Raw genomic sequence first — 27,624 nt, 5'->3', positions numbered from 1 at the left:
CCCCTTCCTCTCCAAAGTTGCGTTCAGTTTTGTGTCTACCTGTCCTGGAACGCAGTGGGTGGGATTTTTCCAGCTGCCTTTGCCCCAAAACTGGAAAATCCAGTCAACGGACCTTTCCATGGTCTGCCCCTCACTCGCTACGACTCCCATGGCAAATGAACTGAGAAAATTCTTGCCCCTGTGTTTATTTCTCTAGTTGGGTTTCCGTCTTGCCAGAGTACAGAAGTGGCCCTTAGTGAAATCTCAAATGGCATTCTGTTTAATTGTGACAAAGACAAACTATCCCCCTCATCTTCCTCAATGTGTTTGCAGTCTTTGAGACAGTTGATCACACCTTCCACCTTTCCCTCGTTGTCTAGTTGATGGGACTGCACTAGCTTGGTTCCATTCTTATCTCGATGTGATGTGGAGATGCCGGCGTTGGACTGGGGTAAACACAGTAAGAAGTCTCACAACACCAGGTTAAAGTCCAACAGGTTTATTTGATATTAAAACCACAAGCTTTCGGAAACGCTGTTCCTTCATCAGGTGTATGGAAGGTTCTGATCAGAGAACAGTGTTTAAAGTCACACACAGTTTACAGAATACTGATTAGAATGCAAGTCTTTACAGCTACCCTGCTATTCACGTCTTCAAGGTGCAGACAATGTGAGTGGACATAGCATTAAAGAGATGTGTATTGTCTCCAGACAGGACAGTAAGTGAGATGTTGCAAGTTCAGGCAAGTCATGGGGGTTACAATCACCAGGCAAGACTGTTCCTTTCCTGTTGGTGAACACTTCAGCGGTCACGGGCATTCGGCCTCTGATTTTCGGGTAAGCGTTCTCCAAGGGGGCCTTCACGACAGCGCAGAGTCGCTGAGCAGAGACTGATAGCCAAGTTCCGCACACATGAGGACGGTCTCAACAGGGATCTTGGGTTCATGTCGCACTATCTGTAACCCCCAGGACTTGCCTGGGTTGGCAAAATCTCACTTACTGTCCTGTCTGGAGACAACACACATCTCTTTAATGCTCTCTCCACTCACATTGTCTGCACCTTTAAAGACTCGAATAGCAGATTAGCTGTAAAGACTTGTATTCTAATCTGTAAACTGTGTGTGACTTTATATACCTTTCTCTGATCAGAACTCTCCACAGACCTGACGAAGAAACACCGTTTCCAAAAGCTTGTGGCATTTACTATCAAATAAACCTGTTGGACTTTAACCTGGTGTTGTGAGACTTCTTACTGTATCTAGATACGGCCAGGGAAGGGGTGCCATCAATGGCTTCTCTTCGCAGTCCCACAAAATAGCTTCTGGTGTTCTCTCAAGGACCTAGCCTTGGACCCCCTCCGATTTCATATCTACATCATCTTCCAAAAGCACGTATGCTGATGGCGCCTTTCTTGACCTGTCCTCTGTGTCTCAATTGCCAGGCTGCTTATCCACTACAAGAGAGGAAATTGCTTCCAATTAAATACTGAAGTCACTGCCTCGCATCCCCACCACAAACTGTGCTCCTTCACCAAGAATTCCATTCCTGTCCCAACAGTTTGAGGTTCCACAAGATGGCACGCAACCTTGGTGCCATTATCTGAGTTTGCGCCACATCGCCATGCTGTCGCACATTGCCCGCTGCCGTAACATTGCCCATCTCCGCCCCCGCCTTGGGACTTCTGCTGCAGAAACCATGCTTTTGTCATCTCCAGGCTTGACCATCCTGGCTGGCCACTCACATCCAACCCTCCGTAAACTTGAGGTCACCCAAAACTCTGTGGTCTGTGCTCTAACTTTTATTTATTCATTCATGGGACGTGGGCATCGCTGGCTGGGCTAACGTTTATTGCCCATCTCTACTTGCCCCAGGGTGGTTGAGAGTCACCCCACATTGCTGTGCCTCTGGGGTCACATGTAGGCCAAATTGGAGACAAATATCACGAGGGGTCACGAGCTAAGGGTGAGGGGGGAGAGGTATAATTTGGATACTAGAGGGAGGTTTTTCACACAGAGGGTCGTTGGGGTATGGAATGCGCTACCAAGTAAGGTGGTGGAGGCAGGCACGCTGGACTTGTTTAAGGTTTACTTAGATAGGCACATGAGTGAAACAGGGCTGGAGGGTTATAGGAGACGGTTTTAAATAAGGGTCAGAGCTTCGGGACGTTACTGGAAACATTAATGTCTTGTCTCTTTTAATCCACAGGTGTGTCAGTCCACCTTGTTGTCAAATGAGGGGCATGCACACGGTGGGTCGTGCGTGGGCTGCTCTTGGATGTTTCGAGAGTGGCCTAGTACTTCGTGTCATTGTGTGTGCTTAAACCTGGACCAGCAGATGGGCACCACAACAGCTCAGTGACTATCACTGTTTGCTGTGCAGATACATGGATTTGGGCCGGTGTCTGTGGGAGTTTGCACATTCTCCCTGTGCCTGCGTGGGTTTTCTCCGGGTGCTCCGGTTTCCTCCCACACCCCAAAGATGTGCTCTTAGGCTGATTGGTGTAACAAATTGACCCTACACTATTCTCCCCTGAATCTGGTTACAATAGGGGTACCACACGGGGCAGGGTAGGTGTAGGAAAATGCTTTGTTAAGATGGCGGCGCAGGCTTGTTGGGCCAAAGGGCCTGTTTCCCGTGCTGGATTGTTCTTTGTTCTTTGATTGGGTAAGGACGTGAGATTTCCTTCCCTAAAGGACATTACTGAATCAGATGGGTTTTTCCAACAATTGACAATGGATTCATTGACATCAGTAAATTCTTCATTCCATGTTTTTTTAATTGAATTCAAATCCCACCCTCTGCTGGATTTGAACCCGGGCCCCCCAGAACATGAGCTGAGTTTCTGGATTAATAGTCTGCAGATAATAACAATAGGTCATCACCTCCCCCTTTTATTAAGTACCATTCACTCATTTTAATCCACAGGTTTTAAGTTGGTCCGCCTTGTTGTCCAACGAGAGACATACACGCGATGGGTCGTACTTGGGCTGCTCTTGGTTGTTCGAGATTGGCCGAGTGCTTCATGTCGTTAGTGTGTGCCTAAACTGGACCAGATACTGGGCAAGACGACAGCTCAGTGACTATCGCTGATTGCTGTGCAGACACATGGATTTGGGCCGGTGTCTGTGGGAGTTTGCACATTCTCCCCGTGCCTGCGTGGGTTTTCTCCGGGTGCTCCGGTTTCCTCCCACACCCCAAAGATGTGCTGTTAGGCTGATTGGAGGTAATAAATTGTCCCTAAATTAGTTTCCCTCAATGTGGATGGCCATAAAACAATAGGGTCATGGGTGGAGGGGGGGACTGGTAATGTTAAAATGGCGGCGCGGGCTCATTGGGCCTGTTTCCTGGGCTGTTTTTGTTCTTTGTTCCTTATTACCGTTGTGCTCGCTGATCTACTTTGGCTCCGGGTTAAATAAGCCCTCAGTTTTAAAATTCTCATCCTCTTCAAATCCCTCCATGGGCTTGCCTCTCCCTATCTCTGTCATCTCCAGCCCTATATCCTCCCACGATATCTACAAACCTCAAATCCTGGCTTCCTGAGCACCTTCAGTTTTAATTGCAGCACCATTTATGCTTCCAGCTGCCTCAGTCCGAGGCTCTGGAATTCCCTCCCTAAATCTCCGAACTCACATCCCTTCCGTAAGACACTCCTCCTTGATCAAGATTTTGGTAACCTGCCCTGATCTCTGCTTTAAACAACATATTTTGTTTTATCATGATCCCACGAACTGCAGGGACAACACTGTGGCACAACGTTAAGCACTGCTGCCTCTTAGCGCCAGGGACCCAGGTTCGATCCCCGGCTTGGGTCATTCTCTGTGCATGCTCTCCCCATGTCTGCATGGGTTTTTCCACCGGATGCTCCGGTTTCTTCCCACAGTCCGAAAGACATGCTGGTTAGGTGCATTGGCCGTGCTAAATTCTCCTTCAGCGTACCCGAACAGACGCCAGAGTGTGGCGACTAGTGGGATTTTCATAGTAACTTCATTGCAGTGTTAACCTACTTGTGACAATAATAAATAAACTTTAAACATTGGCAGTGCGAGTTGAGATCAGCTGATCACAGATTAATATATGCATTTTTGGGTGTTCTATCATAAAAATAATATATGTATATATATATATAGAGAAAGAGAGAAAATATACAGTATAAGTGAACCAGAATGAGGTCAAGAGATGGCTAACTAAATTACAAGAAATAAATTGAATCATAAAACCCTACAGTGCAGAAAGAGGCCCTTCAAGTCTACACCGAACACAATCCCACCCAGGCCCTACCCCCATATCCCTACATATTACACCCACTAATCCCTCTAACCTACACATCCCTGGACACTAAGGGGCAATTTCTTAGCCAATCAACCTAACCCAATCTTTGGGCTGTGGGAGGAAACCGGAGCACCCGGAGGAAACCCACGCAGACACGAGGAGAATGTGCAAACTCCACACACAGACAGTGACCCGAGCCCAGAATCGAACCCAGGACCTTGGAGATGCAAAGCAGCAGTGCTAACCCACTGTGCTACTGTGCCGCCCTGGAATTCAGAGATCCTGAAACAATTTTTACCAGGGCAAAGGGGACTAAGAAGAGATTGAATAAAGATTTTTAAAACCATTCATTGTTACAGATGCTAATTTAACTTGGCATTCAGCTTCCCACAGCCTCCGATTTAAAATTCTCAGTCTTGTGTTTCAATCCCTTCATGTCCTCACCTCTGCCGATTTCTGTGACCTCTCCTCCAGCTCTGCAATTCTGTGCTTACGATTCTGCCTCACTCCATCGTCCATTGCCACTCTGCTAACCGTGCTGTCAATTATATCGTTCCCACATGAGAATGCTTCCCCTCTCTCCCCACCAAATGCTACTTGTTGCCCTCCAGTTCTCCGCTCAAGTTTTTGGCCATTGCTCCTAATATCTCCTTTGGTATTTCTGTCTGATTGCCTCTCTGCCTTGGGACATTATTTTTCCACATTATGGGTTGTACAAATCCAAACTGTTGTTATGGCCAGTACATGGATCGACTCCATGGAAATGGTTGAGAGCTTCAAAATTTTAGGTGTCCAGATCACCAACAACCTGTCCTGATCCCTCCATGGTGTGGAGATGCCGGCGTTGGACTGGGGTAAACACAGTAAGAAGTCTAACAACACCAGGTTTAAGTCCAACCAATTTAGGTTCCCCCCTGCCAATGCGATAGTTAAGAAAGCCCACAAACACTCCTACTTTTTCAGAAGACTAAGGAAATTTAACATGTCCGCTACAACTCTCACCAACTTTTACAGATGCACCAGAGAAAGCATTCTTTCTGGTTGTATCACAGCTTGGTATGGGCTCCTGCTCTGCCCAAGACTGCAAGGAACTACAAAGGGTCATGAACTAAGTACAGTGTGTCCCGCAAACCAGCCTCCCATCCATTGACACCGTCTACACTTCCCACTACCCCGGAAAAGCAGCCAGCATAATCAAGGACCCCATGCACTTTGGACATACTCTCTTCCACCTTCTTCTGATGGGAAAAAGATACATAAGTCTGAGATCACACACCAACTGACTCAAGAATAGCTTCTTCCCTGCTGCTGTCAGACTTTTGAATGGACCTACCTTATATTAAGTTGATCTTTCTATATGCCCTAGCTGTACAGTAACACTACATTCTATACCCTCTCCTTTTCTTTATATAAGGAATGATTTGTCTATATTGTGCGCAAGAAACAATTCTGTATATTAAAACATATTACAATAATAAATCAAATCAAATCCTGCGTAAACTACAAGTTCTAATCCTTAGTGACTAGAGACAATGGCCAGAACTCTACCACGTCACCCGCCATGGAATCAGCATGGACAAGGGTCCGACAGCGGAATTCTCCGTTGATCCGCAGCAGGAATTTCCAGTCTTGCCCAAGCGAGGCTGTAAAATCCCGCCCAATATTCCAGTACCTAAACCAAGGAGACCTGCACCACTGCAGGACAGCGGCAATGACTGAGGAAGGAAGCCCTGTGTCTCTGTAACGGGCTGGAGTTGGTTAAACGTGGAGATTCGGAGCTTTCTCATAAGCTTAGCTCGCATTAGTTTTAAGATAGTTACGGAGAATGATAGGTCTGGCCCAAGAGTTAAAAATTCTAAATTGGGGCAAGGCCAATTTTGATGGGATTAGACAGGTTTCAACAGTTAATTGGGGGGAGTCTGTTCGCAGGCAAAGGGACAGCTGGTACGTGGGTAGAATATAAAAGCAGGGAGGTCTTGCTGCAACTGTACAGGGCACTGGTGAGGCCACAGCTGGAGTACTGTGTGCAGTTTTGGTCGCCGCACTTGCGCAAGGATATATTGGCCTTGGAGGGAGTGCAGAGGAGGTTCACTAGGCTGATACCGGAGATGAGGTGGTTGGACTATGAAGAGAGACTAAATAGACTGGGTCTGTACTCGTTGGAGTTTAGAAGGATGAGGGGGGACCTTATAGAGACGTATAAGATAATGAAGGGGATGGATAGGGTAGAGGTAGAGAGATTCTTCCCGCTCAGAAAGGACAGTAGGACTAGGGGGCACAGCCTCAAGATAAGGCGGGGGGCAGTTTAGATCGGAGTTGAGGAGGAACTTCTTCACTCAAAGGGTGGTGAATCTCTGGAATTCTCTGCCCGTTGAAGTGGTGGAGGCTACCTTGCTAAATATTTTTAAGACGCGAGTTGATGGGTTTTTGATAAGCGAGGGGATTAAGGGTTTTGGGGAGAGGGCAGGAATGTGGAACTGAGCCATGACAGATCAGCCATGATCTTATTGAATGGTGGGGCAGGCTCGAAGGGCTAGATGGCCTACTCCTGCTCCTATTTCTTATGTTCTTATGTTATTAACCAGGATTCAGGATAAGCACATTTCTTTTAGTAAAAGGCAAGGCTGGTAAAAGTAGGAAACCCTGGATGACTTGGGATATTGAGGTCCTGGTCAGTAAGAAGAAGGAGGCATATGACATGCATGGGCAGCTGGGATCAAGTGAATCCCTTGAAGAGTATAGGGAGTGTAGGAGGAGAGTTAAGAGAGAAATCAGGAGGGCAAAAAGGGGACACGAGATTGTTTTAGCAGATAAAGCAAAGGGTAATCCAAAACGCTTCTACAAATACATAAAGGGCAAAAGAGTAACTAGGGAGAGAGTAGGGCCTGTTAAGGATCACACTTGGAATACTGTGTGCAATTCTGGTCACCCTATTATAGAAAGGATATTATTAAACTAGAAAGAATGCAGAAAAGATTTACTAGGATGCTACCGGGACTTGATGGTTTGAGTTATAAGGAGAGGCTGGATAGACTGGGACTTTTTCCCCTGGAGTGTAGGAGACTGAGGGGTGATCTAAAATAATGAGGGGCAGAGATCAGCTAGATAGTCAACATCTTTTCCCAGGGGTAGGGGAGTCTAAAACTAGAGGGCATAGGTTTAAGGCGAGAGGGGAGAGATACAAAAGTGTTCAGGGGGCAATTTTTTCACACAGAGGGTGGTGAGTGTCTGGAACAAGCTGCCAGAAGGAGTAGTAGAGGCGGGTACAATTTTGTCTTTTAAAAAGCATTTAGACCGTTACATGGGTACGATGGGTATAGAGGGATATGGGCCAAATGTGGGCAATTGGGACTAGTTAGTGTTTAAAAAAAGGGACAGCATGAACAGATTCTTAGCTCAGAACTTTGGTCAGTTCTTTGTATTGATAACTTCTGTGGTTCCAGCAAGTTAAATGCTAGCTGATCACTGGGTCCCATTTGGCTCGGGGGGGTTGGGGGGATGCTGATAACTGAATGGGTGGCACGGTGGTACAGTGGGTTAGCACTGCCGCTTCACAGCTCTAGGGTCCTGGGTTCGATTCCCGGCTCGGGTCACTGTCTGTGGGTGGAGTTCGCACATTCTCCTCATGTCTGCGTGGGTTTCCTCCAGGTTCCTCCCACACCCCAAAAACATGCTTTGAGGCTGATTGGTGTTAACAAATTGTCCCCAAATTGGACCTCCCTTAATCTGGCGCATACATAATTCCCTAAATTTGCACCCCCTTTATTGTGGAGTCCAAGAAGTGTAGGGACGGCACGGTAGCACAGTGGGTTAGCCCTACTGCTTCACAGCTCTAGGGTCCTGGGTTCGATTCCCGGCTCGGGTCACTGTCTGTGTGTGGAGTTTGCACATTCTCCTCGTGTCTGTGTGGGTTTCCTCCCACAGTCCAAAGATGTGCGGGTTAGGTTGATTGGCCGTGCTAAGAAATTGCCCCTTAGTGTCCAGGGATGGGTAGGTTAGAGGGATTAGTGGGGATAATACGGGGGGTAGGGCCTGGGTGGGATCGTGTTCGGTGCAGACTCGATGGGCCGAAGGGCCTCTTTCTGCACTTGTAGGGGTTCTTTGAACTGCACCGTGCTGAAGGTAGCGTGGGTTTCCCATTGGGAGAGACTGTGTCTACATTCTACACTGGGTGAACAGGAAAGCTGCCCTTTCCACACTCATTTCCTCATTAACATCTCAAAGTCATTTATCTGATCTATGATTAAAGCTGCACACTAAAATCCACATCATCACACCCTTCTGCAGAGGCCCTGAGCTGGGTGCTTTGAACACAAGGACAAATAATCACAGCCCAACTCCTGCTCGAGAATTTTTGTTTTCAAAGTGCAACTGCTGTCTGAAAGCAGGCTGTTGTTAAAAGCTGCCTGGACAGTAATCCATGTGAAATCTCCCCCCCCCCCCCGCCCCCCCGCCTCCCTCCCCTCGTATACAGCGATAAACCTGCCTCTTTGGGTTTGTCCAGGATAGTGGCAGCCACACAGCACAACTTGTCCACCAGTTCCGCGCAAAAGCTGCTGGGCGGCAGGTTACTCTCCAGCTCAATGAAAGGCATCTTCTTGCCGGGTGTCGACACAGGGATCTGCTAACCCTGCAGGATATGGGGCACGGAGGAAGAGGCGGGACAAAACCTCCTTCCTACTTCTGAAATAAGGTCACACAGCTCCGAGACTCCCTCTCTCTCACACACACACACACACACTTAATGCTGAGTATTTTCCTATCAAAAATCCAACTCGCCTCATCACCAACCCCCACCTCCTCCAAAAAAACAAAACATTTTAAAGTAGATTCCCTGACCTTTCAAAGTTAAATCTCAACAAGTGCAAAAGTAATCAGTCTCTTTTTCAATTCTGTACGCTAATGATTACACTTACCATTCCAGTACATATTTACAATGTTCATTACGTTAATCGCACAGGCGTTTTCCACAATTCATCTCATTTTGGGTTGTTTTTTTAAATGCAAAAATATTTGCAAAATATTTAAACCAAGATTACAAAATATTTCAAAATGACCGTCACACAAGGTGCAAAGTGTTCTACATTGGTAATCCGAGCTGCTGCAATGCAATTGTAATACCTGGAATATTTGCTGTACATTCAACGTGAGTCAGAGCAAAGAACAGTACAGCACAGGCCCTTCGGCCCTCCAAGCCTGCACTGCACATTGGTCCATTCTTTTCTATCCCTCCATTCCCAGTCTGTTCATGTGACTATCCAGATAAGTCTTAAACGATCCCAGCGTGTCTGCCTCCACCACCCTACTTGGCAGCGCATTCCAGGCCCCCTCGGTGTAAAAAACGTCCCTCTGATATCGGAGTTATACCTCGCCTCCCCCCCTCACCTTGAACCCGTGACCCCTTGTGACCGTCACCTCCAACCTGGGAAAAAGCTTCCCACTGTTCACCCTATCTATACCCTTCATAATCTTATACACCTCTATTAGGTCTCCCCTCATTCTCTGTCTCTCCAAGGAGAACAACCCCAGTTTACCCAATCTCTCCTCATAGCTAAGACCCTCCATACCAGGCAACATCCTGGTAAACCTCCTCTGCGCTCTCTCTAAAGCCTCCACATCCTTCTGGTAGTGTGGTGACCAGAACTGGACGCAGTACTCCAAATGTGGCCTAACCAATGTTCTATACAACTGCAACATTAGACTCCAGCTTTTATACTCTATACCCCGTCCTATAAAGGCAAACATGCCATATGCCTTCTTCACCGCACTCTCCACCTGTGCTGCCACCTTCAGGGATTTATGGACTTGCACACCCAGGTCCCTCTGTGTTTCTATACTCTTGATGGTTCTGCCATTTATTGTATAGCTCCCACCTACATTAGTTCTACCAAAATGCATCACCTCGCATTTATCTGGATTAAATTCCATCTGCCATTTCTCCACCCAATTTTCTAGCCTATCTACATCCTGCTGTGTTCTCGGACAATGTTCATCGCTATCCTCAACTCCAGCCATCTTTGTGTCATCCGTAAACTACTGATCACACCAGTTACACCTTCTTCCAAATCATTTATATATATCACAAACAGCAGAGGTCCCATTACGGAGCCCTTCGGAACACCACTGGTCACAGACCTCCAGCTGGAAGAAGACCCCTCCACTGCTACCCTCTGTCTCATGTGGCCAAGCCAATTCTCTACCCATCTACCCACCTCTCCTTTTATCCCATGAGATTTAACCTTTTGCACCAACCTGCCATGAGGGGCTTTGTCAAACGCCTTACTGAAATCCATACAGACGACATCCACGGCCCTTCCTTCGTCAACAGTTTTTCTCACCTCCTCAAAAAACTCCACCAAATTTGTGAGGAACAACCTCCCTCTTACAAAGCCATGCTGTCTATCACTAATGAGATTGTTCCGTTCTAAATGTGCATACGTCCTATCTCTAAGAATCCTCTCCAACAATTTCCCTATCACGGACGTCAAGTTCACCGGCCTAATAATTACTCGGGTTATCCTTGCTACCCTTCTTAAATAACGGTACCACATTCGCTATCCTCCAATCCTCAGAGACCTCACCTGTGTCCAATGAAGAGACAAAAATCTCTGTCAAAGGCCCAGCAATTTCGTCTCTTGTCTCCCTGAGCAGTCTAGGATAGATGCCATCAGGCCCTGGGGATTTATCAGTTTTAATGTCCCCTAAAAAAAACCTGACACTTCCTCCCTGGTAATGGAGATTCTCTCTAACGGGTCAACACTTCCCTCTGAGACACTCCCAGTCAACACATCCCTCTCCTTTGTGAATACTGATGCAAAGTATTCATTTAGGATCTCCCCTATTCCCTAGGGTTCTAAGCATAATTCCCCTCCTTTGTCCCTGAGTGGTCCGATAGTCCCTTGACAACCCTCTTGTTCCTAACATATGAATAAAATGCCTTAGGATTCTCCTTAACCCTGTCTGCCAAGGACATTTCATGACCTCTTTCCGCCCTTCTAACTCCCTGTTTGAGTTCTTTCCTACTTTCTCTGTGTTTCTCTAGTGCTCTGTCTGTTTTTAGTTGCCTGGACCTAACATACACCTCTCTTTTCTTTTTGATCAGATCCTCAATTTCCCTGGATATCCACGGCTCTCGAATCCCACTGTTCCTATCCTTCCTTTTTACAGGCACATGGCTGTCCTGCAGCCCCATCAACTGCTCCTTAAAAGACTACCACATGTCAGATGTGGATTTACCCTCGTACAGCCTCCCCCAATCAATGGCCACCAATTCCTGCCTAATCCGGCTGTAGTTAGCCTTCCCCCAATTCAGTACCTTACCTGTAAGGCAACACTCATCCTTTTCCATTACTATCCGAAAGTTTACAGAATTGTGGTCACTATTTGCCACATGTTCCCCTCCTGAAATTTTGATGACCTGACTGGGCTCATTCCCCAGTACTAGGTCCAGTACAGCCCCCCTCTCTATTTGGGCTGTCTACATATTGTTCCAAAGAACCTTCCTGTACGCATTTTACAAATTCCTCACCGTCCAGACCCCCAGCTCTAAGAGATTTCCAGTCCATACAAGGGACATTAAAGTCTCATAAGAAGAACATAAGAACATAAGAAATAGGAGCAGGAGTAGGCTATCTAGCCCTTCGAGCCTGCCCCGCCATTCAATAAGATCATGGCTGATCTGAAGTGGCTCAGTTCCACTTTCCCGCTTTCTCCCCTTAATCCCCTTGCCTACCAAAAACCTATTTACCCGTGTCTTAAAAATATTTAGCGAGGTAGCCTCCACCACTTCAACGGGCAGAGAATTCCAGAGATTCACCACCCTTTGAGTGAAGAAGTTCCTCCTCAACTCCGTTCTAAACTGCACCCCCCCCCCCTTATCTTGAGGCTGTGCCCTCTAGTCCTGCTGTCCTTTCTAAGCGGGAAGAATCTCTCTACCTCTACCCTATCCATCCCCTTCATTATCTTATACGTCTCTATAAGATCCCCCCCTCAACCTTCTAAACTCTAATGAGTACAAGCCCAATCTATTCAGCACAGTCTTCCACTGCAACAGCCCGATTTTTTCTGCACCTATCCAGAATCTCCTTACATATCCGTTCCTCCACTTCCCATGGGCTGTTGGGGGCCTGTAGTATACCCCCAGCTTAGTGACTGCACCCTTCCTGTTTCTGAGCTCCACCCACAGTAACTCATTACATGACCACTCTAAATTGTCCACCCTCTGCACTGCTGCAATGTGCTCCCTAACTAATATCGCTACTCATAGCCCAAAGGGTCTATACAATTCTCAGCTCCTCACTTCATTATGGCTGAAAAGTCTTCGACAGCGACCTTTCCCCATTCAGTCTCTCTGCCGGCTGCCCTACGCATCCCTCACTCATAAGTCCTGGACCTCGGAATGTGCCAGTCTGCAACACTTAGTCAGGGGCAACTCTTTTTACTGCAAATTTCAGGCAGTCTTTCCCCGAGTTGATGAACATAGGACCCTACAGTGCAGAAAGAGGCCCTTCAGCCCATCGAGTCTGCACAATCCCATCCAGGCCCTACCCCCATATCCCTACATATTATACCCACTAATCTACGCATCCCTGGACACTAAGGGGCAATTTCTTAGCACGGCCAATCAACCTAACCCGCACATCTTTGGACCGTGGGAGGAAACCGGGGGAAACCCACGCAGACACGGGGAGAATGTGCAAACTCCACACACAGACAGTGATCCGAGCCGGGAATCGAACCCAGGTCCCTGGAGCTGTGAAGCAGCAGTGCGAACCGCTGTGTTAGGAGAAAACCCACGCAGGCACGGGGAGAATGTGCAAACTCCGCACACAGACAGTGACCCCGAGCCGGGAATCGAACCCAGGACCCTGGAGCTGTGAAGCAGCAGTGCTAACCCACTGTGCTACCGTGCCGCCCAGCCACGGTTGATGTTTGTCTCTATTTGTGTCCCTGGGAAATAACGCACAGAGTCCCGCGTCGCCAAACTAGTCAGGGTGATCCTCAACACAAACCACTGCATTTCTCTCCAGAACCAATTGGCTCGAGGGGCTAGATGGCCTACTCCTGCTCCTATTTCTTATGTTCTTATGTAGCCATCTTTACAAAGGCACATTCCAGAAGGAGGTGAACCCTGATCTCTTCCCACCAAAGCTTCCTCGAGGGCAACATGCGGAGGGGGAGAGACTCCAGGGCTGCACGATAACACAGTGGGTTAGCACTGCTGCTTTACAGCTCCAGGGACCTGGGTTCGATTCCCGGCTCGGGTCACTGTCTGTGTGTGGAGTTTGCACATTCTCCCCGTGTCTGCGTGGGAACGATATAATTGACAGCACGGTTAGCAGAGTGGCAATGGACGATGGAGTGAGGCAGAATCGTAAGCACAGAATTGCAGAGCTGGAGGAGAGGTCACAGAAATAGGCAGAGGCGAGGACATGAAGGGATTGAAACACAAGACTGAGAATTTTAAATCGGAGGCTGTGGGAAGCTGAATGCCAAGTTAAATTAGCATCTGTAACAATGAATGGTTTTAAAAATCTTTATTCAATCTCTTCTTAGTCCCCTTTGCCCTGGTAAAAATTGTTTCAGAATCTCTGAATTCCAGGGCGGCACAGTAGCACAGTGGGTTAGCACTGCTGCTTTGCATCTCCAAGGTCCTGGGTTCGATTCTGGGCTCGGGTCACTGTCTGTGTGGGGAGTTTGCACATTCTCCCCGTGTCTGCGTGGGTTTTCTCCTAACACAGCGGTTAGCACTGCTGCTTCACAGCTCCAGGGTCCTGGGTTCGATTCCCGGCTCGGGTCACTGCCTGTGTGTGGAGTTTGCACATTCTCCTCGTGTCTGCGTGGGTTTCCTCCCACAGTCCAAAGATGTGCGGGTTAGGTTGATTGGCCAAGAAATTGCCCCTTAGTGTCCAGGGATGTGTAGGTTAGAGGGATTAGTGGGTATAATATGTAGGGATATGGGGGTGGGATTGTGTTGGGTGCAGACTCGATGGGCTGAATGGCCTCTTTCTGCACTGTCGGGTTCTATTTAGGAAGGAACTGACGGCGAGGATCTCTCGCAGAACCAGCCAAGTTATATCTTGGTGCTTGTTCAAAAGTTCTGGCGTTGAGGCCTTCTGCAAAATGACCCTGACAGTTTGCTCGGGGAAGCCTACCACAGGATCCAGTTTCCCTGCGGGTTTGCAGCAGAACTGAAGGAATCAACCAGAGGGAAATCATCCTTGATTTCATCATCATTTGTCACAGATGCGTCTGTCCGTGACGGTGTCGGCAGGAATAACCACCACACAGTTCACGTGGAGATGAAATCCAAGCTTCATAAGAAATAGGAGCAGGAGTCGGCCATCTAGCCCTTCGAGCCTGCCCCGCCATTCAGTAAGATCATGGCTGATCTGAAGTGGATCAGTTCCACTTTCCCACTTTCTCCCCTTAATTCCCCTGTTTATCAGAAACCTATCTACCCGTGTCTTAAATATATTTAGCGAGGCAGCCTCCACCACTTCAACGGGCAGAGAATTCCAGAGATTCACCACCCTTTGAGTGAAGAAGTTCCTCCTCAACTCTGTTCTAAACTGCACCCCCTTATCTTGAGGCTGTGCCCTCTAGTCCTGCTGTCCTTTCTGAGCGGGAAGAATCTCTCTACCTCTACCCTATCCATCCCCTTCATTATCTTATACGTCTCTATAAGATCCCCCCTCATCTAAACTCCAACGAGTACAGACCCAGTCTATTTAGTCTCTCTTCATGGGCCAACCCCCTCATCTCCGGTATCAGCCTAGTGAACCTCCTCTGCACTCCCTCCAAGGCCAAAATATCCTTGCGCAAGTGCGGCGACCAAAACTACACACAGTACTCCAGCTGCGGCCTCACCAGTGCCCTGTACAGTTGCAGCAAGACCTCCCTGCTTTTATATTCTATCCCCCTCGCTATAAAGGCCAGCATCCCATTCGCCTTCCTGATCACCTGCTGCACCTGCAGACTGGGTTTTTGCGACTCGTGCACTAGGACCCCCAGGTCCCTCTGCACCGTAGCATGCTGCAGCTTTTCACCTTTTAAATAATAATATCTCCTACTATTATTTCTGCCGTGACTGAATGGTGGGACATACTCGATGGGCTGAATGGCCTAATTCTGCTCCTATGTCTTATGGCCATAAGACTTGAGCAAACAAAACCTGGTCCTATACACAACAGTACCAGTGTGCACAGTGAGACCAGAGTATTTTACATGTAATAATTGTTTTTCCAAAATTTAAACACTAACAAAAATATCATCATTTGACACAAAGGACAACTTACTTATTCTTCTTTGTACAGACTTATTCTATCTGGTTTCTGTACCTTTCTGTCTGGGTTATCTTCTATCATTCCCCTTGACCCTAATCTTCCAACAGCTCTGACTATCAACCTGAACTTTGACTTTGATACCAGCTCTGCGTCGTGACTGGGACTCTGACATTGTTTTATCTCAATCACTTGTCGCTTTGTAACTCCCTTTTCCAACTTTCACTTTGGCTGGAATTTGGACTGCAGGAGGTTTGTCACACCCTCCTACTGTCAGACCTCCTCTTTCAAACAAATAATCTATATGACACTGAAATAATTTCTCCCCAGTCTTCAGAGATATATGAACGCACCCAGTCTCTTTATGACAATTCCGACCATTAATTCCCCTTTATCACAGCGGTGCAGAGGGAGGGTAATATAGAGGGGTCCACCTTTGGTCCGCCCTTGTTGTCCAACGAGGGGCATACACGCGATGGGTCATACGAGGGCTGCTCTTGGATATTTCGAGAATAGCCTAGTGCTTCACGTCGTTAGTGTACGCTTAAACTGGACCAGATACTAGGCAACACGACAGCTCAGTGACTATCACTGTTTGCTATGCAGACACATGGATTTGGGCCGGTGTCTGTGGGAGTTTGCGCATTCTCCCTGTGCCTGCGTGGGTTTTCTCCGGGTGCTCCGGTTTCCTCCCACACTCCAAAGATGTGCTATTAGGCTGATTGGAGGTAATAAATTGTCCCTAAATTGGTCTCCCCTCAATGTGGATGGCCATAAACAATAGATAAGGGTCATGGGTGGAGGGGGGACTGGCAATGTTAAAATGGCAGCGCAGGCTCGTTGGGCCAAGGGGCCTGTTTCCCGGGCTGTTTTTGTTCTTTGTTCAAAGGTTATGGGGAGAAGGCAGGACAATAGGAATGAGAATCATATCAGCCATTATTGAATGGTGGAACATACTCGATGGGCTGTATGGCCTAATTCTGCTCCTGTGTCTTTTGGACATAAGACTTGAGCAAACAAAACCTTCTCCTGTGCTTGTTTAAACACTAATCTGTAAGGTGAGCAGCCTGATGTCGACTGTGGACTTGTTTTGTAAGAGAACGGAAAATTTGACTGTGTCAAAGAGAAGCTTGGAAAGTACTGCCCTAGTTAACCATCTATCAAAAGCTTCCGCAAAGACCTTTTCACAATCTGTGCAGTTTTTCGCCAACTTTAAGGGCGTTCAAATGGTCAGTGGATAGGCACATGGATAACATTGGAATAGTTTAGGTTAGAGGGTCATTAGATTGGTTCCACTGGTCGGCACAACATTGAGGGGCGAAGAGCCTGTACTGTGCTGGAATGTTCTATGTTCTGCTGCAGCACTGTGCGATGCTGGGTGCTATGTTGATATTAGTGACTGTTTAACTCCATTCTTAGAAATATTTCAAACCCTTCTGACATAAACTGTAGGCTCTGAAACCAGCCTCTCTGGAGACCCATAAATTGCCAGGCAACTTCTCAAAGCCTCAATAGTTTTGGCTCTTGTGGTTATCTCCCTGTCGCAGCTCCCAAACCAAAACAGAATATTGTATCCCTTCCACTTCCAAGGAAACAGTATGGACTTGTTCCCATGGTTTCTCATATTTACCCAAAAAAACGAGAAGAAACTTTTGGTTGGATCATTTCTCACTCTGAGACACACTGAACAACCCTGTGCCAATTCATCAACATCTATCTACCTTTGGAGACTAAGGGTAGTATTCTTGTCACTGCTGTTTTTTATTCATTTAAGAGACATGGGCGTCACTCAGTGGCCAATATTTATTACCATTTCAGTCTGCTTTGCTCAGATGGCAGTTGAGAGTCAACCACATTGCTGTGTCTCTGGAGTCACATGTAGGCCAATCCGATAAGGACTCCATCCCTAAAGGACATTAATGAACCCGGTGGGATTTTCCAACAGTAGTTTCATGGTCATCAGTAGATTCTTAATTCCATATTTTTTTTAATTGAATTCAAACTCCACCATTTCGATCCGCCTTGTTGCCCAACGAGGGGCATACACGCAGTGGGTCGTGCGAGGGCTGCTCTTGGATGTTGTTTCGAGAGTTGCCTAGTGCTTCACGTCGTTAGTGTACGCTTAAACTGGACCAACTGACGGGCAACACCACAGCTCAGTGACTGTTTGCTGTGCAGACACATGGATTTGGGCCGGTGTCTGTGGGAGTTTACACATTCTCCCCGTGCCTGCGTGGGTTTTCTCCGGTTTCCTCCCACATCCCAAAAACGTGCTCTTAGGCCGATTGGTGTTAACAAATTGTTCCTAAATTAGACCTCCCTTAATCTGGAGCGCGTATAATTCCCTAAATTTCCACCCCCTTTATTGTGGAGTTCCACTAGACGTAGACAAAAAACGTCGACGATCAACAAAAGATTTGAACGAGGCGCTCACTGAATGTTAAAATGGGCAGCATGGGCTTGTGGGGCCGAATGGCCTGTTTCCTGTGTTGTTCTATCTCCCACGGCGGGATTCGAACCTGGGTTCCCAGAACATTAGCTGAGTTTCTGGATTAATAGTGTCGTGACAATGCCACTACACCTTTGCCTCCTGATGGACTATCATATGGGCTATCCATGTGTGCTCTTGATAAAGTTTCTCTAACTATCTCTCTCTAAGCTTCGTCCGAATAATGACTCTGTAGGGGAAGAGCTGATCTACACTCAGCCCATTTTTACGTGTGAAATAATCCCGCTATTTTTCACACCCGTCAGGCTAGCTATCTTTCCCGAATTCTTTCCGGTTTATATCAGAACAGTCTGAAATATTTCTGAGTCAAACAGACTGGGATTTTACCAAGGCGTTGTGCCTGTTTTTTGGGCGTGAAAATTTGGCAAAGTCAGGCGTGAGGTGAGGAACGTGATCTACGCCCACTTTCCGCGCCAGTTTGCACTTTACCAAAGCTTGAAAATGGCTGCGATCAGGAACCCACCCAAAACCCCCCTCCCAGCTGCCCCTTGTAACACACACCCAGTGTTTATACAGTAGCGAGGAGAGGCAAAGTTCTGAGGCTCTGCCATTTCAAAGGACTTTGGGCACATCCCTCAGTTGGAAGAGTGCTGCGCGCACGAGGACCCAGCAGCATACCCAGACCCAAGGTCAGTGCTGCAAATTGGACATTGGACACCCTGCTGAGTGACCGCACCCTCCCCCCCCCCAACATTCACAGGGCCCTCCCGACCCCAAAACACAACATGCCCATGAGCAGGACAACTGACTTCAATTTAAATATATTTGCATATATTTCAATTTCAATGACTTCAATTTAAATAAATCTGCATATATTTCAATCCACTTTACCAGCATGTCTGTCTTTACCACCGTGTTTGCCCAACCCGGAATCAGCCTGGAACAGACAACGCTCAGTAAACGTCTGATTCGAGTGCTCCATCAGTGAAGGTGAGTGAGGAGCTCCGTGCCTACTGTCCTACAGCTCTGTGATGCTCATGGGTGCTCTTTGGTGGTGGCCATATTGCATTTGGGGTCAGGAGGGCCCTGCGAGTGTGGGGGGAAGGGTGCAGTCACTCACGAGGGTGTCCAATGTCCAATTTGCAGCACTAACCTTGGGTCTGGGTATGCTGCAGTATGCTACGATGCAGAGGGACCTGGGGGTCCTTGTGCACGAGTCGCAAAAAACCCAGTCTGCAGGTGGTCAAGAAGGCGAATGGGATGTTGGCCTTTATAGCGAGGGGGATAGAATATAAAAGCAGGGAGGTCTTGCTGCAACTGTACAGGGCACTGGTGAGGCCGCAGCTGGAGTACTGTGTGCTGTTTTGGTCGCCGCACTTGCGCAAGGATATTTTGGCCTTGGAGGGAGTGCAGAGGGGGTTTACTAGGCTGATACCGGAGTTGAGGGGGTTGGACTATGAAGAGAGACTAAATAGACTGGGTCTGTACTCGTTGGAGTTTAGAAGGATGAGGGGGGATCTTATAGAGACGTATAAGATAATGAAGGGGATGGATAGGTAGAGAGATTCTTCCCGCTTAGAAAGGACAACAGGACTAGAGGGCACAGCCTCAAGATAAGGGGGGGACAGATTAGATCGGAGTTGAGGAGGAACTTCTTCACTCAAAGGGTGGTGAATCTCTGGAATTCTCTGCCCGTTGAAGTGGTGGAGGCTGCCTCGCTGAATATATTTAAGTCCCGGGTAGATAGGTTTCTGATAGACAGGGGAATTAAGGGGAGAAAGCGGGAAAGTGGAACTGATCCACTTCAGATCAGCCATGATCTTATTGAATGGCAGGGCAGGCTCGAGGGGCTAGATGGCCGACTCCTGCTCCTATTTCTTATGTTCTTATGCCTGGCTATGCTGCTGGGTCCTTGTGCACGCAGCACTCTTCCAACTGAAGGATGTGCCCAAAGTCCTTTGAAATGACAGAGCTGCAACCTCAGAACTTTGCCTGTCCTCACCACTGTATAAATACTGGGTGTGTGTTACAAGGGGGAGCTGGGGGGGGAGGAACATGCTGTGTTGCAGCGGGAGCTGTGGGAGGGGGGATGGGGGGGTTGTGTTGCTGGCGGGGGGGCGCTGTGGGAGGGGGGATGGGGGGGGTTGTGTTGCTGGGGGGGGGGACGCTGTGAGAGGGGGGGAATGGGCAGCGTGTGTTGGTGGGCTAGGGGCATGCTGCGTTCCTTAAGTCCTCCATACACCGTTCCCTTCTCCAACTCCCCCCTCCAGAGTGACGAGATGGCTTTTGAGATGCTTTGGAGCTGAGGAGGAAGACGACAGCTCAGTGACTATCACTGTTTGCTGTGCAGACACATGGATTTGGACCGGTGTCTGTGGGAGTTTGCACATTCTCCCCGTATCTGCGTGGGTTTTCTCCGGGTGCTCCGGTTTCCTCCCACACCCCAAAAAAAGTGCTCTTAGGCTGATTGGTGTAACAAATTGTCCCTAAATTAGTCTCCCCTCAACGTGGAACGCCATAAGCATAGACAAGGGTCACGGGTGAAGGTGGGGGGGACTGGTAATGTTAAAATGGCGGCGCGGGCTGGTTGGGCCTGTTTCCCAGGCTGTGTTGTTCTTTGTCTCGGCTCTGTCTCACTGGGACACACGCAAGCCTCTCAAGCCATGGGGCAGACCCTCGAGAATCCTGTTCAATCCCTCAGCCTCTGGGACTCCGTTCCGGCCTACTGTGACTGGACCATCACTTGGAGCCTGCCACTCATGGTGAGGGTCCCCGCCCCGGTTTTGCCTGGGAACCAGCAAGAACTGGTCCGCCTGAAAGCTTTGGGATCCCCTCCCAACAGCCTCACGGTCAATCCAGTGTGACCATCAGTGCCGCCAGAAGGCCAGCAAGGGTGAGGGATCTAGCACCTTCCTCTGAATTAACCCCAGATTTCCCACTCCCCCCCCATCGAGTCCGCATCCTGACAATCCCACCCAGGCCCCATCCCCGTATCCCCACTAATCCCCTCTAACCTACGCAACCCTGGACCTTAGCGCGGCCAATCCCGCACATCTTTGGACTGCGGGAGGGAAACCCACGCAGACACGAGGAGAACGTGCAAACTCCACACACAGACAGTGACCCGAGCCGGGAATCGAACCCAGGACCCCGCGAAGCAGCAGCGCTAACCCACTGTGCCACCGTGCCGCGCTCGGACAAAACCTGATAAAACAGCACCCTCAGAACCAACAGAGCAGCCGGCATCGCACGGTACTGCAGCAGTAAGTGCACAGATTGGGAAAAGGTTTTTGCAGAAGCTTTTGCTCAATGGTTAACTAGGGCAGTACTTTCCGAGCTTCTCTTTGACACAGGCAAATTTTCTGTTCTCTTACAAAATAACTCCAAGTCTGCTGACTTTATAAGTTAGTGTTTAAACAAGCAAAGGGCAAGTTTTGTTTGTTCAGATCTCACGTCCGTAAGACACTGTTTTCCAATCTTGTTAGCCTCTTTGCTAACTTCTGGGGCACACACTGGCATGTCGTTTGCAAACGTAAAGTAAATCGCAAATAACTCAATCATTGAGCCCCTACAATGCAGAAGGAGGCCACACTCGGCACATCGAGTCTGCACCGACAACAGTCTCACCCAGGCCCTATTCTTGGAACCCTATATATTTACCCTGCTAATCCCCCCTAACACTAAGGGGCAACTTTAGCACGGCCAATCCACCTAACCCGCACAGCTTTGGGCTGTGGGAGGGAACCGGAGCACCCAGAGGAAACCCACGCAGACATGGGGAGAACATGCAGACTCCGCACAGGCAGTGGCCCACGGTGCTCAGCACTGTGCCACCATGCTGCCCCTAATGCTGAGATAGAACGTAGAACACTACAGCACAAACAGGCCCCTCAGCCCACAAGTTGCGCTGATCATATCCCTGACTACCAGGCCTATCTGTAACTCCCAATCCCATTAAATCCCATGTACTCATCCAGAAGTCTCTTAAAAGACCCCAGCGAGTTCGCCTCCACCACCACCGACGGCAGCCGATTCCACTCACTCACCACCCTCTGAGTGAAAAACTTACCCCTAACATCTCCTCTGTACCTGCTCCCCAGCACCTTAAACCTGTGTCCTCTCGTAGTGACCATTTCAGCCCTGGGAAATAGCCTCCCAGAATCCACCCTATCTATTCCTCTCAACATTTTATAAACCTCTATCAGGTCGCCTCTCAACCTTCGTCTCTCCAGGGAGAAGAGTCCCAGCTCCCTCAACCTATCCTCATAAGGCATGCCTCCCAATCCAGGCAACATCCTTGTAAATCTCCTCTGTCCCCTCTCAATAGCTTCCACATCCTTCCTGTAGTGAGGCGACCAGAACCGCGCACAGTACTCCAAGTGAGGTCTGACAAGGGTCTTATAAAGTTGCAGCATTACCTCCCCACTCCTAAACTCAATCCCTTGATTAATGAAGGCCAGTACACCATACGCCTTCTTGACCACATCCTCCACCTGTGAGGCTGAGTTAAGAGTCCTGTGGACCCGGACCCCAAGATCCTTCTGATCCTCAACACTGCTAAGACTTGCAGGATACTAAACAGACATGTTGTGCAGTCTTGCAGCAATGTTGTTCACACTGGTACATAAATACATCTCAAGCCTACTTCCCAATTAAATAAGATTGATCTGATTCATTTTTCTGTCTGCCTACACAATGTTGTCAACAATAACACAGTAAAAAGTCTGACAACACCAGGTTTTAGTCCAACCGATTTATTTGATAATACTCACAAGCTTTCGAGGTTTCCATCTTCGTCAGGTGAATGGAGAGTTCTGGCCTCAGACAGAGCATATAAAGCACAGACTGTGTAGAGATTACTGATTAGAATGCGAATCTTTACACCTAACCTATTAACCTAACCAGAGTCTATTATCAAATAAATCGGTTGGACTAAAACCTGGTGTTGTCAGACTTTTTACTGTGTTTACGCCAGTCCAACACCGGCATCTCCACCTCATGAACAATAACACACACATGATTCATACTGGGTGGAATGTGGATCCCCAGAGCACAGGTCATGCTGGTTCCCCGGAGCACACATAATTCATATTGGGTGGAATGTGGATCCCCGGAGCACAGGTCATACTGGTTCCCCGGAGCACACATGATTCATACTGGGTGGAATGTGGTTCCCCGGAGCACAGTTCCAATTAATATTAGCTGTAGTAGGGTGACTGAGGCCTCTTGTAAGAGTAAGAGAATGGAGCCTCTAAACTTTGAGTTGGAGACAGTGTGGGTCAAGTTTGCCCCCAGCCAGTGAGTGAGGTTGGGATCGAAGGCCAGAGCAGTGTGGGGGCCACGGGAAATTCACTCAGCTCTGGGTATGCCCAATATCGGTTAGTTAAAAACTCAGCTATCGGGTTCGGTCTCCTACTTGTGACCTTGAGGTGGGCGCATGGCTGACTCACCAAGGGTCTCGGGTGGCACAGTGGGTTAGCACTGCTGCTTCACGGCTCCAGGGTCCTGGGTTCGATTCCCAGCTCGGGTCACTGTCTGTGTGTGTGGAGTTTGCACATTCTCCTCGTGTCTGCGTGGGTTTCCTCCGGGTGCTCCGGTTTCCTCCCACAGTCCAAAGATGTGCGGGTTAGGTTGATTGACCGTGCTAAGAAATTGCCCCTTAGTGTCCAGGGATGTGTAGGTTAGAGGGATTAGTGGGTATAATATGTAGGGATATGGGGGTAGGGACTGGGTGGGATTGTGTTCGGTGCAGACTCGATGGGCTGTAGGGTTCTATGGTCTCAATTTCAATCTACCCCTCATCTACCGTGGCTAATTCACCTAACCTACACATCTTAGGACACTAAAGAGAATTTAGTATGACCAATCCATTGCCACAGAAGGCTGTGGAGACCAGGTCACTGAATAAATTTAAGACAGACGTTCTTGATTTCGAAGAGGATCAAAGATTACGGGGAAAAGACGGGAGAATGGGGTTGGGAAACTTACCAGCCATGAATGATAGAACAGATCTAATGGGCCAAATGGCCTACTCCTGCTCCGATATTCAATGACCTTAAGGTCAATCCACATAATCTGCACATTTTTGGAGGAAACCGGGGCACCCGGAGGAAACCCACGCAGACATGGGGAGAACGTGCATCCTCCACACAGACGGTTACTCAAGGCCGGTATTGAACCTGGGTCTTTGGAGCATCAGGGCTAACCACTGTGTCACTGCGCCGCGCTTAATGATCTACGCCCCCAATGATCTTTTTGTGACTGCACCTGTCTTGGCTTATCTGCTGCTCAGGTCCTCATTCACACTCTAACCCGACTATTCTAACACATCCCTGACCGACCCCCCCAACATTCGACCTCTCTCGGACTTCACCCAAAACTCTGCCGCTCGAGCCTTAAGTAGTAGGAAATCCCGAGCTGCTATCATGCTTGGTCTTACACATCTACACTAGCTCCCAGTTGAGGAATATCACAATTTTAAACATCATAATTATCATGGGCGCCACGGTAGCACAGTGGGTTAGCACTGCTGCTTCACAGCTCCAGGGTCCTGGGTTCGATTCCCGGCTCGAGTCACTGTCTGTGTGTGGAGTTTGCACATTCTCCTCGTGTCTGTGTGGGTTTCCTCCGGTTTCCTCCCACAGTCCAAAGATGTGCGGGTTAGGTTGATTGGCCGTGCTAAGAAATTGCCCCTTAGTGTCCAGGGATGTGTAGGTTAGAGGGATTAGTGGGTATAATATGTAGGGATATGGGGGTAGGGCCTGGGTGGGATTGTGTTCGGTGCAGACTCGATGGGCTGAATGGCCTCTTTCTGTACTGTATGGTTTCAAATTTCCCCATGGCCTCCTGATCTCTGTAATCTCCTCCAGCCCACAATTCTGAGCTCAATATTGACTCTGGAACAACCCCAAATTTAATCATTCCAACATTGGTGATTGGGTCTTCAGTATCCATTCCCCAAGCTCTGGAACCCCTTCCCTAAACCTCTTAGCCTCTCGACTTTACGTTTCTCCTTTAAGACATTCCTTAAAACCTAAACCTGGCCCTAGTATCTCCCCAAGCGGCGTGGTGGCAAATTTTATTTGATAACAACCCAGTGAAACATCTTAAGATGTTCTCCTAAATTAGAGGCACTATATAATCAAATTGTTGTTGTTGGAAGGTAGGTTGAATGGTTTCCAGACCTTTAGAGAGTTCCTTTGGTTTCCAATGTCCGTGTACAGTGCGAGCTGTTCTGATCGAAACGGCAGTTGCGAGCGCTGGGTGGGGGGATCTTACCCAACCCTATTTAGGAACTCATTTTGGTTTAGCTGAGGAGCATTCAACATCAGCACTCTCAGGCATTACTCCTGCTGGCTACAAACCCTCCGGTTTGCCTCCAGGGAACCGAACGGGCACAAGATTGGCAGAGGGTGAATCACAGAAGGCTACAGTGCAGAAGTGCCCTTCGAGTCTGCACCGAACACAATCCTATCCAGGCCCTACCCCCATATTACACCCACTAATCCCCTCTAACCTACACATCCCTGGACACTAAGGGGCAATTTCTTAGCACGGCCAATCAACCTAACCCGCACATCTTTGGACTGTGGGAGGAAACCGGAGGAAACCCACACAGACACAAGGAGAATGTGCAAACTCCACACACACAGACAGTGACCCAAGCGGGGAATCGAACCCAGGACCCTGGAGCTGTGAAGCAGCAGTGCTAACCCACTGTGCTACCGTGCCGCCCAAACGCTGACCTTTGTACCCCATTCTCCATACACCAAATTCCTGCAAAATAAACGTCATAAGCAGCAATGTTCACTTGTATACAACCGTAACATAAAACATACCACCCAGCCTACAAGGCACTGCACAGGAGCATTATAAAACAAAGTCTGATAGGTAGGTATTTGATCAGATGGCTGTAGGTTTGGCCAAACAGTTAGTTTTTTAAGGAGTGTCTTAAAGGAAGGAAATGAGGTAAAGAGGCCAACAGATTTAGAGAGGGAATTCTAGAGACTGGGGCCTACCCAACTGAAGGCATAGCTGCCAAATGAGAAAAATCAAGGACCTTGTGCCTGTTCGGTTCCCTGGATGCAAACTGGAGGGTTTAGAACATAGAAAAACTACAGCACAAATAGGCCCTTCGGCCCATAAGTTGCGCCAATGATATCCCTACCTACTAGGCTTACCTATAACCCTCAATCCCATTAAGTCCCATGTACTCATCCAGAAGTCTCTTAAAAGACCCCAGCGAGTTCGCCTCTACCACCACCGACGGCAGCCGATTCCACTCACTCACCACCCTCTGAGTGAAAAACTTACCCCTGACATCTCCTCTGTACCTGCTCCCCAGCACCTTAAACCTGTGTCCTCTCGTAGCGACCATTTCAGCCCTGGGAAATAGCCTCCGAGAATCCACCCTATCTATTCCTCTCAACATTTTATAAACCTCTATCAGGTCGCCTCTCAACCTTCATCTCTCCAGGGAGAAGAGTCCCAGCTCCCTCAACCTATCCTCATAAGGCATGCCTCCCAATCCAGGCAACATCCTTGTAAATCTCCTCTGCACCCTCTCAATAGCTTCCACATCCTTCCTATAGTGAGGCGACCAGAACTGCTCACAGTACTCCAAGAGAGGAATAAAGAACTAAAAGAACTGCCTGGTTAGTAGCCAGCAGGAGTAATGCCTGAGAGTGTTGATGTTGAGTGCTCGTTATCTTGCAAAATCAATTTCTAAATGGGGTCAGGTAAGATAAGAAATAGGAGCAGGAGTAGGCCATCTCGCCCCTCAAGCCTGCCCCACCATTCAATAAGATCATGGCTGATTTGAAGTGGATCAGTTCCACTTTCCCGCCCTCTCCCCATAACCCTTAATTCCCTTGTCTATCAGAAACCTATCTACCCGTGACTTAAATATATTTAGCGAGGCAGCCTCCACCACTTCAACAGGCAGAGAATTCCAGAGATTCACCACCCTTTGAGTGAAGAAGTTCCTCCTCAACTCCGTTCTAAACTGCCCCCCCCGCCTTTATCTTGAGGCTGTGCCCTCTAGTCCTGCTGTCCTTTCTGAGCAGGAAGAATCTCTCTACCTCTACCCTATCCATGCCCTTCATTATCTTATACGTCTCTATAAGATCCCCCCTCATCCTTCTAAACTCCAATGAGTACAGACCCAATCTATTTAATCTCTCTTCATAGTCCAACCCCCTCATCTCCGGTATCAGCCTAGTGAACCTCCTCTGCACTCCCTCCAAGGCCAATATATCCTTGCGCAAGTGCGGCGACCAAAACTGCACACAGTACTCCAACTGTACCCTGTACAGTTGCAAGATCCCCCCACCAGATGCCTACAATTGCCACTTTGATCAGAACTGGTCCCAGTTTGCAGTGTAGATGGAGAATGGAAACCAATGGGTCAAATCTCAAGGAGATCAGATCTCCCAGAGGCATGAAACTTTAATGAGAATCTTGCCACAATAATGGAGCTGGCAGCTATCAGCAGGAGGTCTTTATTAGTTATATTCGCGGGAGATATCAGTTGCTTATTAAGTTTAACAGCGACCCATACGCAGAGGGTTGTCACGTGAGTTCGGGTCGAGTTTTGCACTGGGGATATCATTTTTGTACAGCTAAAGAAAATATAAAATATTCAGGA

At 48.3% G+C, this 27,624-nt stretch overlaps 1 protein-coding gene across 1 annotated transcript in view; it reads right to left on the bottom strand.

Moving 5' to 3' along the window:
* Positions 1–8,916, bottom strand: part of ddt (D-dopachrome tautomerase) — a 31,386-nt gene extending 22,470 nt beyond the window's left edge. Inside the window, exon 1 of the mRNA XM_080208789.1 lies at positions 8,734–8,916. Coding sequence (XP_080064915.1) covers positions 8,734–8,841 — 108 coding nt within the window. The 5' untranslated portion in view covers positions 8,842–8,916. The remainder of the gene's footprint in view (positions 1–8,733) is intronic.
* Between the last annotated feature and the right edge of the window lie 18,708 nt (positions 8,917–27,624).

The sequence above is a fragment of the Carcharhinus amblyrhynchos genome, chromosome 20 (assembly GCF_965287045.1).
Source record: "Carcharhinus amblyrhynchos chromosome 20, sCarAmb.v2.hapA, whole genome shotgun sequence".
NCBI lineage: Eukaryota > Metazoa > Chordata > Chondrichthyes > Carcharhiniformes > Carcharhinidae > Carcharhinus > Carcharhinus amblyrhynchos.
The sequence above is the reverse complement of the archived record's forward strand: the minus strand, read 5'-3'. Positions and strand labels throughout refer to the sequence as shown.